The sequence below is a fragment of the Coregonus lavaretus genome (assembly GCF_964263955.1).
Source record: "Coregonus lavaretus genome assembly, chromosome: 3".
NCBI classification, from domain to species: Eukaryota; Metazoa; Chordata; class Actinopteri; order Salmoniformes; family Salmonidae; genus Coregonus; species Coregonus lavaretus.
Window position 1 is genome coordinate 62,813,773 of NC_139990.1, and position 14,027 is coordinate 62,827,799.

General features: G+C 42.7%; 1 protein-coding gene across 1 annotated transcript; it reads right to left on the reverse strand.

Moving 5' to 3' along the window:
* Positions 1–4,158: 4,158 nt before the first annotated feature.
* LOC311108394 (fucolectin-2-like) lies at positions 4,159–9,105 on the reverse strand (the record flags this gene model as incomplete). The annotated part of the gene is made up of 6 exons (XM_084151026.1): positions 4,159–4,309; positions 4,654–4,936; positions 8,013–8,167; positions 8,350–8,644; positions 8,916–8,986; positions 9,098–9,105. 6 exons carry the CDS (start codon positions 9,103–9,105, stop codon positions 4,159–4,161), a joined length of 963 nt encoding a protein of 320 aa, XP_084007152.1.
* Positions 9,106–14,027: the final 4,922 nt, after the last annotated feature.

Below are 14,027 nucleotides of genomic sequence, written 5' to 3' on the forward strand. Positions count from 1 at the left end.
ATTGAGGACTCTCTCGCTGCAGGGATTATGCGTCCATCTGCCTCCCCCGCCGGCGCAGGGTTGTTCTTTGTGGAGAAGAAGGACAAGACCCTGCGTCCGTGTATCGACAACCGGGGTCTTAATGACATTACGGTTAAAAACTGTTACCCGCTACCACTCATCTCTTCGGCTTTCAAACCTCTCCAGGGGCGGTCATCTTCACCAAGTTGAACCTTCGGAATGCCTACCATCTGGTTCAGATACGGGAAGGAGACGAGTGGAAGACAGCCTTCAACATGGCTAGCGGGCACTACGAGTACCTGGTGATGCCATTCGGACTGACCAACACACCCGCTGTGTTCCAGGCCCTGGTCAATGATGTGCTCCATGACATGTTGAATCGATTTGTGTTTGTCTACCTCGACGACATCGGGGGGGGGGGGAACATTCCTCAAGACTCACCTGTCATCCTGGATCCAGTCGGACCTTGGCTTTCGTCCGACAACGTTTTTGGTGTCCACCATGGTTCCTGACGTCTCCGCATTCGTTGCCACCTGCACTGTGTGTGTGCAAAACAAGACTCTGCGGCAAGCTCTGGCTGGCCTCCTTCAACCACTCCCTGTTCCTCACCGCCCCTGGTCCAATATATCCCTTCCTAAGTTGCCCTCAGCTAAGGAGACGGTCCAGCTCATGGTGCAGCACGTTTTCCGGATCCATGGTCTTCCGGTCGACATGGTCTCCGATCGCGGTCCTCAGTTCTCATCCCAGTTCTGGAAGGCGTTCTGCACCCTCATTGGGTCGTCGGCCAGCCTGTCCTCTGGTTTTCATCCCCAGTCTAACGGCCAGTTGGAGGGAGCCAATCAGGACCTTGAGACGACTCTTCGTTGCCTCGTCTTCACCAATCCCACCACCCGGAGCCAGCAACTCGTGTGGGTGGAATATGCCTGCATATTGAAGTGTTGAAGTCTGAAGTTTACATACACTTAGGTCATTAAAACTTGTTTTTCAACCACTCCACAAATTTCTTGTTAACAAACTATAGTTTTGGCAAGTCGGTTAGGACATTTACTTTGTGCATGACACAATAAATTTTTCCAACAATTGTTTAAAGACAGATTATTTCACTTATAATTCACTGTATCACAATTCCAGTGGGTCAGAAGTTTACATACACTAAGTTGACTGTCCCTTTAAACAGCTTGGAAAATTCCAGAAAATGATGTCATGGCTTCAGAAGCTTCTGATAGGCTAATTGACATAATTTGAGTCAATTGGAGGTGTACCTGTGCATGTATTTCAAGGCCTACCTTCAAACTCAGTGCCTCTTTGCTTGACATCATGGGAATATCAAAAGAAATCAGCCAAGACCTCAGAAAATAAATTGTAGACCTCCACAAGTCTGGTTCATCCTTGGGAGCAATTTCCAAACGCCTGAAGGTACCACGTTCATCTGTACAAACAATAGTACGCAAGTATAAACACCATGGGACCACGCAGCCGTCATCAGGAAGGAGACGCGTTCTGTCTCCTAGAGATGAACGTACTTTGGTGCGAAAAGTGCAAATCAATCCCAGAACAACAGCAAAGGACCTTGTGAAGATGCTGGAGGAAACAGGCAAAATTATGTGGATATATTAAAGCAACATCTCAAGACATCAGTCAGGAAGCTAAAGCTTGGTCGCAAATGGGTCTTCCAAATGGACAATGACCCCAAGCATACTTCCAAAGTTGTGGCAAAATGGCTTAAGGACAACAAAGTCAAGGTATTGGAGTGGCCATCACAAAGCCCTGACCTCAATCCTATAGAAAATATGTGGGCAGAACTGAAAAAGCGTGTGCGAACAAGGAGGCCTACAAACCTGACTCACTCTGTCAGGAGGAATGGGCAAAAATTCACCCAATTTATTGTGGGAAGCTTGTTGAAGGCTACCCGAAACGTTTGACCAAAGTTAAACAATTTAAAGCCAATGCTACCAAATACTAATTGAGTGTATGTAAACTTCTGACCCACTGGGAATGTGATGAAAGAAATAAAACTTAAATAAATCATTCTCTCTACTATTATTCTGACATTTCACATTCTTAAAATAAAGTGGTGATCCTAACTGACCTAAGACAGGGAATTTTTACTAGGATTAAATGTCAGGAATTGTGAAAAACTGAGTTTAAATGTATTTGGCTAAGGTGTATGTAAACTTCCGACTTCAACTGTACATCCCACTTTCCATGTATCTAGAATTAAACCCCTCTCACAGCCCTTTGTCTCCTGTTTTGCTTTTTCTAGTCTTCCCAGTTCTGACCTTTCTGCCTGACCCTGATCCCACCTGCCGTCCTGTACCTGCCTGACTCTGATTTGGATTACGACTCTTTGCCTGCCCTTGTACTGTAATAAACTCTGAGACTCGTACTATCCGCCTCCTGTGTCAGTACATCGGTACATAAAAAATCTCTTCCCAACTATTTTGCAATCTCTATGGCACAGCTGTCAATGTTTTGGTCCTTAAATGAAACTGGTATACTTTTTTGTTTATCACAGTTTTCTTTAACCAATTTTAGTATTTAATGCAGGGCCGACAGACAAGTTCCTTACTTTCTCCCCCTTCCACTTGCCTTTTCCATTTTTGCAGTAATGCTGCAATTAGTTGGTTGTAATTTTGGATAGAGAAGACATTTCCATATATTTTTGTTAGCTGCATGTGTGACATAACTCTACCAGTCCAAATTATGATATCATTTCTAAAATAGCAATATTTCATTTTCAAATAACCAAAAGTGAGAGGTTGTAATCTGAATAAAGGGAAACAGGCCATTCTTAAACACGGCTGAGCCATTCATACTAATCTGCTAGAGAACCAGTTTGGATTTAAGTATAGCTTTTGTCTGACTGAAGCCTTTAGTGAGCGGTCTAATGCTTCAATATTTAATAATTTCTGCCCTCTGAATTTGAATTAATTATATAAATAGGCCCGTCACATTTTTTCTGGTTTCCCATTCCATATTAAATAGAATATTTTTTGCTCATATAATTTAAAAAAAACAAGTCGTTAGGAAGTGCCATACGCAAATAGGTCAACTGGTATATGGATAAATAGTTAATCAGGGTGATTTTTCCACAAATGGACAGGTTTTTTCCTTTCCATGGTAGCAAGAGCTTATCTATTTTTGCTAACTTTCTATAAAAATGTATTGTAGTGAGAATGTATTTATTTCGGTATATTAATACCAAGTATGTCCACTTCACTGTCAGACCATTTTATTGGTAAACCACACGGTAATGTAAAAGTTGTATTTTTTAGTGATCCAATACATAATATAGTACATTTATCATAATTTGGTTGTAATCCAGAGAGGTTAAAAAAAGTATCTAGATCCTCTATGAGACTATGGAGGGATACAAATTGTGGATGTAAAGGAAAACATGAATCATCAGCATACAATGACACCATTGTTTTTAAGCCCTGGATTTCTAGCCCCTTGATATTATTGTTGGATCTGATTTTAATAGCTAATATTGCAATGGCCATAATAAATAGATATGCCGATAGTGGACAACCTTGTTTTACTCCTCTTGACAGTTTAATACCTTCTGAGAAGTAGCCATTATTTACTATTTTACACCTAGGGTTACTATACATAACTTTAACCCATTGTATTAGAGATTCTCCAATATTGAAATATTCCAGGCATTTACAGTGAGGGAAAAAAGTATTTGATCCCCTGCTGATTTTGTACGTTTGCCCACTGACAAAGACATGATCAGTCTATAGTTTTAATGGTAGGTTTATTTGAACAGTGAGAGACAGAATAACAACCAAAAAAATCCAAACAAACGCATGTCAAAAATGTTATAAATTGATTTGCATTTTAATGAGGGAAATAAGTATTTGACCCCTCTGCAAAACATGACTTAGTACTTGGTGGCAAAACCCTTGTTGGCAATCACAGAGGTCAGGTGCTGTGAAAAAATGACATGGTGCTAGTCAAGGAACAATTGAGCAGCCAGGTCACCAGTGATATAGGTCAGTATTCTCAGCCAAAGCCCCACACATACAAACCAATGATGTACTGTATATTTACTTAGACTTTTGTTACTTTCTTTGCTTTGTACCTGTAACCCCCCCAGAAAACAGTGTATACTGTTCTCCAGATTACATTTTGGTAATAAATGCTCTGGATCTGTCAGTCCAGTGGTGACCCATAGACCTCCACCTCACACAGGATCAGGTATTCACTTCTTCCTGGGATGACCACATTGACATATCGTCCTTCCATGCCGTTACACTGGAAGGTGTTGGAGAAGCCCCCGGGTATAGAGGAGATCACAGCACACCTGCACAATCAAACACACTGATAAGTCACTGCAGCAAAGGTATCTATGACACCGTTTGCACACTGTCACATGTACCTCACACACTTTAGCAAATCTAGTCAGTTAGACTCTACACTCTTAGTAAAAAGGGTTCCAAAAGTTGTCCCCATAGGAGAACCCTTTGAAGAATCCGTTTTGGTTCCAGGTAGAACCCTTTTTGGTTCCAGGTATAACTATTTTAGGTTCTGTGTAGAACCCTCTGTGTATATAGTTTTACATGGAACTCAAAAGGGTTCTACCTGGAACCAAAAAGGATTCTTCAAAGGGTTCTCCTATGGGGACAGCCGAAGAACACTTTTGTTCACCTGGGATTGTTGTTGCCATTGTTGTTTTCCAGGGAATCTCCAATGCGAATCTCAGCTCCATCGAGTCTGCTGGGAACACTGACTGTGTTGGTGATGGTGATGGAGAACACTTTGTAGGTCTTCAGAAGGTCCACCCTCCACCAGGCGTTATAGTTGGCTTTGGTGTGGGTGCAGGTACCATCTTCATAAATACCATTTCGGTTCCCATCGATAGCATTGTTAGCAAACCCAAACCCATGTAATGATGACTGGGTGGCCTTTCCTGTCATCGCCACATTCATTCCTAGACAGAAATGTGAAGAAATGTATTTGTCCTGTGAAACACTTTATAATAACGGTACTAATTTATATGAAGGGGGTATACATAATGCATTCATAACACCTTTATGAAACCATTAATGACCCCTTCGTCAATGTTGCAGTATCATTCATAACAACCTTCATAACACATTTATTCAACATCATTCATAAAGAACCTTAAAAAATAATAAAATGTTTTCATTGCAAGATAATAATTTGATTGCAACCCCTAAAGCAGGTCTGATTGCAACCCCTAAAGCAGGTGTGTTAAACCCAATTCCTGGAGGGCAGAGTGTCTGCGGGTATTCGGGCCTTCTGTTATTAATCAATTAAGGTCATTGATTAGTTAGGAACTCCACTCACCTGGTTGTCTAGGTGTTAACTGGATACTAATTGAAAGGAAATAACAAAAACCATTAGACACATGCTCCAGGAGTTGATTTTGACACACCTGCCTTACTGTCATTGTGGCCTTGAGCAAGGCATATAAACCCCTTCACTGCTACCTGGGTAATTCTCTGAGGCTTACCCGGTGCTGTGTGAATAATGTGTCAGTGGGTTGGGTACTGTTACAGTGAAAATATGAATTTCTGTTGAACTGATAAATAAAGAGCTATAATCGAGGGGACTTTACAGTATTTTGAACATTTCTTATGAATTATGTTGAATAAAGCTGTTATGACTGGTTTCATGAAGGTGTTATGTACAGGTAACTGCCAAGATAATGGAAACACTTGAGTAAATTAGGGATACAAAGTACAGTGCCTTTAGAAAGTATCCACACCCCTTGACTTTTAACACATTTTGTTGTGTTACTGCCTGAATTCAAAATGGATTCAATTCAGATTTGTTTGTCCCTGGCATACACACAATACCCCATAATGTCAAAGTGAAATTATGTTTTTCCCCAAAATTGACAAATTAATAAAAAATGAAAAGCTGAAATATCTTGAGCCAATAAGTATTCAACCCCTTTGTTATGGCAAGCCTAAATAAGTTCAGGAGTAAACATTTGCTTAACAAGTCACATGATAAGTCGCATGGACTCACTCTGTGTACAATAATAGTGTTTGGGAGAGATGGAGACCTGTCAAAAAAAGGAATACATCCAAAACTGAGGCTTGAAAAAAATAATACACAAATAAAGATGTTTATTAAAACATCATTGTGCCCAAAAAATCTTAGTGCAAGAAAGTGCATAAATGAAAGGTGAAAACAAAACAAGTGTTTCGGCCTCAGGCCATCATCAGTATAAGGAGAAATGAACCTAAATCCCCTATTGCATGTCATTTCTCAGAGGCCGGTCACCCCGTCTTTTCCATGTCCTTCTGTGCTATAAAGCAGATACAACGTTCACATAGAGGTGGTCATCTTGAATTAAGTCTTCTCCAGACAGAATGCAGCTGGATGTTTTATTTAAAAACTCTCCACCCATCTGGCATGAACGAAGAATTGTTATTGATGTGTTTTCTGTAACTGGTTTACTGTCTCTTGTTGGTGTTCGATACCCTCATCTAGTGGTATCTCTAGCCTCCAACTCTTATATATGTATAATTGATGATATTTCTCTTTCCGCGTATATTTTATCTATAATGTAGATCATGCATTCTATTGTAATAGGTTCTGTTTTATAGATTTTCTGATACGTTTTCTTGATCATGTGACATATGCAATTATCCTTGAAGTAGAAGCCAGGTGTGTGTGCCGACGATTTACACTGATGATGGCCTGAGGCCTGAGGCGAAACTGTGGTTTTGTTTTTACCTTTTGTTTATGTACTTTCTTGAATTATGATTTTTTGGGCACCATGGTGTTCTAATAAACATTATTCCTTTTTTCGACAGTGTGTATCTCCATCTCTTTCAGGATTCTTAAAAAAGCGCAGACGGGTTCTTATCATTAATCTAAAATAGTGTTTAACATGATTTTTGAATGACTACCTTATCTCTGCACCCCACACATACAATTATCTGTAAGGTCCCTCAGTCGAGCAGTGAATTTCAAACACAAATTCAACCACAAAGAACAGGGAGGTTTTTCAAAGACTCGCAAACAAGGGCACCTATTGGTAGATGGGTAAAAAACAAGCAGATATCCCTTTGAGCATGGTGAAGTTATTAATTACACTTTGGATGATGTATCAATACACCCAGTCACTACAAAGATACAGGCGTCCTTCCTAACTCAGTTGCCGGAGGGGAAGGAAACCGCTCAGGGATTTCACCATGAGGCCAATGGTGACTTTGAAATAGTTACGGAGTTGAATGGCTCTGATAGGAGAAAACTGAGGATGGATCAACAACATTGTAGTTACTCCACAATACTAACCTAATTGACAGATTGAAAAGAAAGAAGCCTGTACAGAATACAAATATTCCAACACATGCATCCTGTTTGCATCACGGCACTAAAGTAATACTGCAAGAAATGTGGCAAAGTAATTAACTTTCTGTCCTGAATACAAAGTGTTATGTTTGGGGCAAAATCCAATACAACACATTACTGAATACCACTCTCCATATTTTCAAGCGTAGTGGTGGCTGCATCATGTTATGAGTATGCTTGTAATCGTTAACGACTGGGGAGTTTTTCGGGATAAAAAATAAATGGAATGGGGCTAAGCACAAGCAAAATCCTAGAGGAAAACCTGGTACATGTCTGCTTTCCACCAGACACTGGGAGATGAAATCACCTTTCAGCAGGGCAATAACCTAAAACACAAGGTTTCTGAGTGGCCGAGTTACAGTTTTAACTTAGATTTGCTTGAAAATCTATGGAAAGACTTGAAAATGGTTGTCTAGCAGTAATCAACAACCAATTTGACAGAGCTTGAAGAATTTTGAAAAGAATAATGGGCAAATATTGTACAATCCAGGTGTGCAAAGACTCACATCTGTAATCGCTGCCATGTATTGACTCAGGGGTGTGAATACTTATTGAAATGAGATATTTCTGTATTTAATTTTCACTATATGTGCCTACATTATAATACTTGTGCTAATAACATGTACAATTCCAAAACTACATGCATGAATTTAAGTGATAGCGCTTATCCTTACCAGTTGGGGCGAGGTACCCATAAACCTCTACTTCACAGAGTGTCAGTTGTCTTCCTGTCCCTGGTAGAACCACAGTCACATAACGTCCTTCCACACCTGATGTCCACCTCAGAGTGAGAGATCTACCTGCTGCAAGGGAGGAGATCACCCCAGCTCTAGAGAGAGACAGAGAAAGAGAGAGAGAGAGAGAGAGAGAGAGAGAGAGAGAGAGAGAGAGAGAGAGAGAGAGAGAGAGAGAGAGAGAGAGAGAGAGAGAGAGAGAGAGAATGAGCAATCGAAAGAACAGTCGAAAGAACAATCATACATAAAACATTCCTGAAAGTAATTGTGGTCTTACAGTGTGTTGTGAATGCCCTCATCCTGTAAGGAGTTCCCAATGCGAACTTCAGCACCGTTGATATTTGTATGGCAGCAGTCACCTCTGTTGGTGATGGTGACAGAGGTGACTATGTACGTATCAAGCAGGTCCACTCTCCACCAGGGATTAGTCTCAGAGTCAGTGAGAGCGCAGGACCCATGATGGAAATGTGAATTGCGGTTCCCATCAATGGCATTTGAGGGATGGCTATAACCTGACCATGGGTTCTCGATGAGGTTTGACTGAGTAGCTTTTCCACGCAAGGCAAGATTTTCTGCAGGAGGATAATATTGTTTGACTGCAGGAGAGCATTTTAATGGTGCACGTGAGACAATAACATTCTAATCTGCTCATTCCAATTTCTAGTTCCTTGTGTGTGGTTATTATCTATTCTATAACAGACGTGTCGTAAATGATAACGAGACACCAGTACTCTTGGCTACTTAGAAACTGATATCACTCTTAGTATTGATTATGAGAGGCTTTGCCCAGTCAATCTAAAGGGAGTCATATATCTAGAGATAACAACAAGAGGAAGTGTTTACTTGGAACAATGGCACCAGTAGGCATTCCTAGAAGAGCCAGCAAGAGGAAGAACATGGCCTGTCTCATCTTCCTGGAGGGGAAACACAGAACAAGCAAATGTACAGATGCTGTGGCAGGAGATTCAGTGGTACAGGCACATTGCAGATTCAGTGGTACAGGCACATTGCAGATTCAGTGGTACAGGCACATTGCAGATTCAGTGGTACAGGCACATTGCAGATTCAGTGGTACAGGCACATTGCTCAGACACAGGGCTCACATTGCAGTAACTTATAAACAGACCCATATTGCACCAGCTAAACATAAATTTTTGTTTGATACCATTTCTATTCTTTACAAAGCAGTGCTCCCTGTTTTATCTTTTTGTTTGTATTGTAAAAAAAAAAATAACAAACAGACTTTCCTCACAGGTAAGCAGCTTCTAGTTGTGTAAACAAAGATACAGTATACAATGCAGAAAAATGTCCATGTCAGGTTGCATTAAATCTACAATTCAAGTCACTGCTGAATGATTACATCGTTATTATGCCATAACTGTTATGTAAATTAGGGGTTGTAGTTAGGCAGAAAATATAATATAATATAAAGCAATTCCAAATAGTATTAGATTGTCATATCCTCTTACCTTCACACTCAAAATAACAAAGTCACTGTTGATGTTAATGTAGGTAAAGGTTATGTAGACTAAGCTGAATCTCACAGAGGTATTTATACACCAGTCACCAAGTCAATGACCTTGTGATCTTTATTGTTTTATACTGTACATGTAAAACTTGCGGCATATGCTATTATCAGAATAGATAAGGATGAGTAATCTTTGAGATAGATAACTAAAACATGATTCCAATTTATGGCGATATACAGACAGTATAATTGAATCATCAGGATATAGTGGTATGGAAGGGAATAACAGGAAACATCTACACATGTTCAACTTGTAACAGAGTAGTTATTAACATTACTACACATAGAATCTCAAGAGTATGTACAGGAGCAGGCAACATATTGTATGTATACTTATTCCACATCAGATATTCTACTGCAGTTGATGACTAAATTCCATTAGATAAAAGTAGACTATTACAAAATTACTTCAATGTTTCCATACGGTCCTGGTACAATTGCAATCAGCACTCTTCTGCATGACCAAGTGAGTGTGTATACAGTATGTGTGTGCGTGCATGTATGAGTGCATGCACAGCTAAATGACTTGGTTTTGAGAATACAAAAAACATAGGGCCATAGAACTTAATATTACTAGCAAAACATCTTTGATAATTGCATTCTGGGTGAAACCATAAAATGCTTCTGAAACGTAGGTGTTGTGTTACACTTTATCTTCTCAAAATACATTAACATGCAATACAGTACAATGATAGGAACCATTACAGTATGTACAGTTTCAATAAAACATACACTACCAGTCAAAAGTTTGGACACACCTACTCATTCAAGGGTTTTTCTTTATTTTTACAATTTTTTACATTGCAGAATAATAGTGAAGAGATCAAAACTATGAAATAACACATATGGTTTTAAACAAATCAAAATATATTTTATATTTGAGATTCTTCAAATAGCCACCCTTTGCCTTGATGAAAGCTTTGCACACTCTTGGCATTCTCTCAACCAGCTTCATGAGGTAGTCACCTGGAATGCATTTCAATTAACAGGTGTGCCTTCTTAAAAGTTAATTTGTGGAATTTCTTTCCTTCTTAATGCGTTTGAGCCAATCAGTGGGGTGTGGTACCCATAAACCTCCACTTCACAGAGTGTTAGAAGTCGGTTCTGGCCTGGTAGAACAACGGTCACATAACGTCCTTCTACACCTGATGTCCACCTCAGAATGAGAGATCTACCTGCTGGAATAAAGCAAATCACCCTAGCCCTGAGGAGAAATAATGAGTTATTATGGGTAGTGGTCAACAACATAGCCATTTCCTTAGATACATTTGGGTAACTCAAAACTTTACTTATTCCATATTGCATCTCGCTGCTCTCAAAATGAATGAACAGATTTTTATACTGTTACTGACTTTGGGTTTACAATATTTATAATTTGTATATGTTTATACTGTTCTCAGCATCATTTGGCTTTTCTGAGATTGTCACGCCCTGACTCAGGGGACTCTTATACGTTGAGTCAGGGTGTGTATATTCTTTGTTGTGCTTTTTCTATTTCTCTGATTGGGGACCATACTTAGGCAGCCTATTGGCACTGTCTAGTTGTGGGATCTTGTTCCTTGTAAGGTATGTTGTGTGTGCTACCTTGGACTTCACGTTTTGTTTAGTTTGTTGTTTTGTCGTGGTGTTTATCAGTAAATAAACATGTACGTATATCACGCTGCGCCTTGGTCTGACCCGTCATTCAACGAACGTGACAGAAGATCCCACCAAACGAGGACCAAGCAGCGTGCCCAGGCGGAGTGGATGGCCATGTCACAGGTGGCCAAATTGTGGTCATGGGAGGAGATATTTGCGGGGAAAGGACCATGGGCTAAGTTAGATGCCCAGGCAGGATAGGAGCAACGGCAACATGGAGGAGGCAGGTCGAGGAGGAAGCCCGAGAAGCAGCCCCAAGAAAAATGTTGGGGGGGCACACAGGGTGGTTGGCGGAGCCTAGGGTTAGAGCAGAGCCAACTCCCCGTACTCACGCGAAGAGGCGTATGACTGGGCAAGCTCCGTGTTATGCGGAGCTACATACTGTGTCGCCAGTGCGCCGGCACAGTCCTGTACGTCCTGTGCTTGCACCAGATGGGCATCCAGCCAGGACGGGGTGTGCCGGCTCAATGCTCCTGGTCTCCAGTACGCCTCCTCAGTCCCGCATATCCTGCAACATTTCTACGAACTGTATCGCTAGTTTGCGTGGACAGCCCAGTGCGTCCTGTGCCAGCACCCCGCACGTGTAGTGCGAAAGTGGGCAGCCAGCCAGGACGGGTTGTGCCAGCTCTCCGCTCTAGACCTCCAGTCCGCCTTCACAGTCCGGCCCGGCCTGTTCCTGCTCCTCGCACCAAGCCAGTGGTGCGCGTCGCCAGACCAGCCCGGCCCGGCCTGTTCCTGCTCCTCGCACCAAGTCAGTGGTGCGCGTCACCAGCCCGGCCCGGCCTGTTCCTGCTCCTCGCACCAAGCCAGTGGTGCGCGTCGCCAGCCCGGCCCGGCCTGTTCCTTCTCCTCGCACCAAGCCAGTGGTGCGCGTCGCCAGCCCGGCCCGGCCTGTTCCTTCTCCTCGCACCAAGCCAGTGGTGCGCGTCGCCAGCCCGGCCCGGCCTGTTCCTTCTCCTCGCACCAAGCCAGTGGTGTGCTTCGCCAGCCCGGCCCGGCCTGTTCCTGCTCCTCGCACCAAGCCAGTGGTGCGCGTCGCCAGCCCGGCCCGGCCTGTTCCTGCTCCTCGCACCAAGCCAGTGGTGCGCGTCGCCCGTCCGGCCCGGCCCGTTCCTGTCCCTCGCACCAAGCCAGTGGTGCGTGTTCCTAGTCCGGTTCGGCCCGTACCTGCTCCTCGCACCAGACCAGTGGTGCGTTTGTCCAGTCCGGCATGGCCCGTTCCACCGGTGCCTGGTCCGGCACTGGTCAGCTGCTCCACTCCGGAGCCAGAGCAGTCCTCTCCACCGGTGCCTGATCCAGTGCCGGTCAGCTGTTCCACTACGGAGCCAGAGCAGTCCGCTCCACCGGTGCCTGATCCAGCTCCGGTCAGCTGCTCCACTCCGGAGCCAGAGCAGTCCGCTTCACCGGGGTCCAGTCCAGCTCCGGTCAGCGGCTCCACTCCGGAGCAAGAGCAGTCCGCTCCACCGGTGCCTAGTCCAGCTCCGGTCAGCGGCTCCAGTCCAGACCATGACGTCAGCCCCTCTCCAGGTTCGGGGTCTCCCACACCAGGGTCCAGACAGGGCCTGGCGTATCGTGGGAGGAAGGAGAGGGGAAGTAGTGCACCGAGGTCCAGACCAGACCAGGGGCGCAACAGGGAGGCGGAGAGTGAGAGGTCGTCACGCCCCGAGCCGGATCCACCTCCGAGGCGGAATGCCCACCCGGCCCCTACCCTGTTATGTTTATGTTGTGCGGTCGGAGTCCGCACCTTTGGGGGGAGGGGGGGGTACTGTCACGCCCTGACTCAAGGGACTCTTATATGTTGAGTCAGGGTGTGTATATTCTTTGTTGTGCTTTTTCAATGTTGGTGTTCTAGTATGTGTGGATCTATAATTATTCTTTCACTTTGAAAATGTGGAGTAGGTAGATCGGTAAAATAAAATAAAAAACATCCATTTTTAGATGTAATTTTAAGGCAGCAAAATGTGAAGGCTGCAAGGGGTGTGTAGACTTTCACTAGCGACTGTATACACCAGTCAGAGTACCAATTCAAAGATAGTGTGACGTTTATTACTTTGTTTTTTCATGCAAAACACGCATGGTATTTTTCAGAATAGATAAGGTGCAATAACATTCAAGATAAATAACTAAAACGTGATTCCAGTTTATGGAGTTATACAGTACGTGATCAAATGTGTGGAATGATGTGTGATACAACAACAGGAAACATTTGCAGAAAAATAAGGGTGGACTGAGGGCAACAAGGAAACTGTTCTACTTAGTGTACTTACATTACATGCTCTCTTATACCATTTCACATATTTAAATGTAACCTTTACAGATGAGTTAGCTTACTTGTACACTTTGAAATGATATGAAATAGTGTTGATTCTTTGAAGTTAAGTGTTTAAACTTGTTTTAATTGTTAACTTAACTATTATTCAAGGTGAACTAGTGTTGATGTTGATTAATCACAGATCACAATCCTGCAATAAATAGGGGAAGGGAATCTGTCTCTAATTTGTCTGTTTCATATTCTCAAATGAACATGACCTTTTTGTTCAGTCATATGCTCTCCAATTATTTTTATTTGATTGTCACTATTTTTTCAGGATATCAGCCATGTGAACCCATTTTGCAGCTGATAATGGAATGCAACGCCAATGCAGCCATAGGCCTTCAGCAGAGGTTCCCAACTCCAGCCCTTGAGTGCCTCCAACAGCACCCATTTTTGTTGAGGACCCAGACAAACATACCTGATTGAGGGCCTGATGACTACCTGACAAGTTGAATCAGGTGTGTTTGTCCAGGGC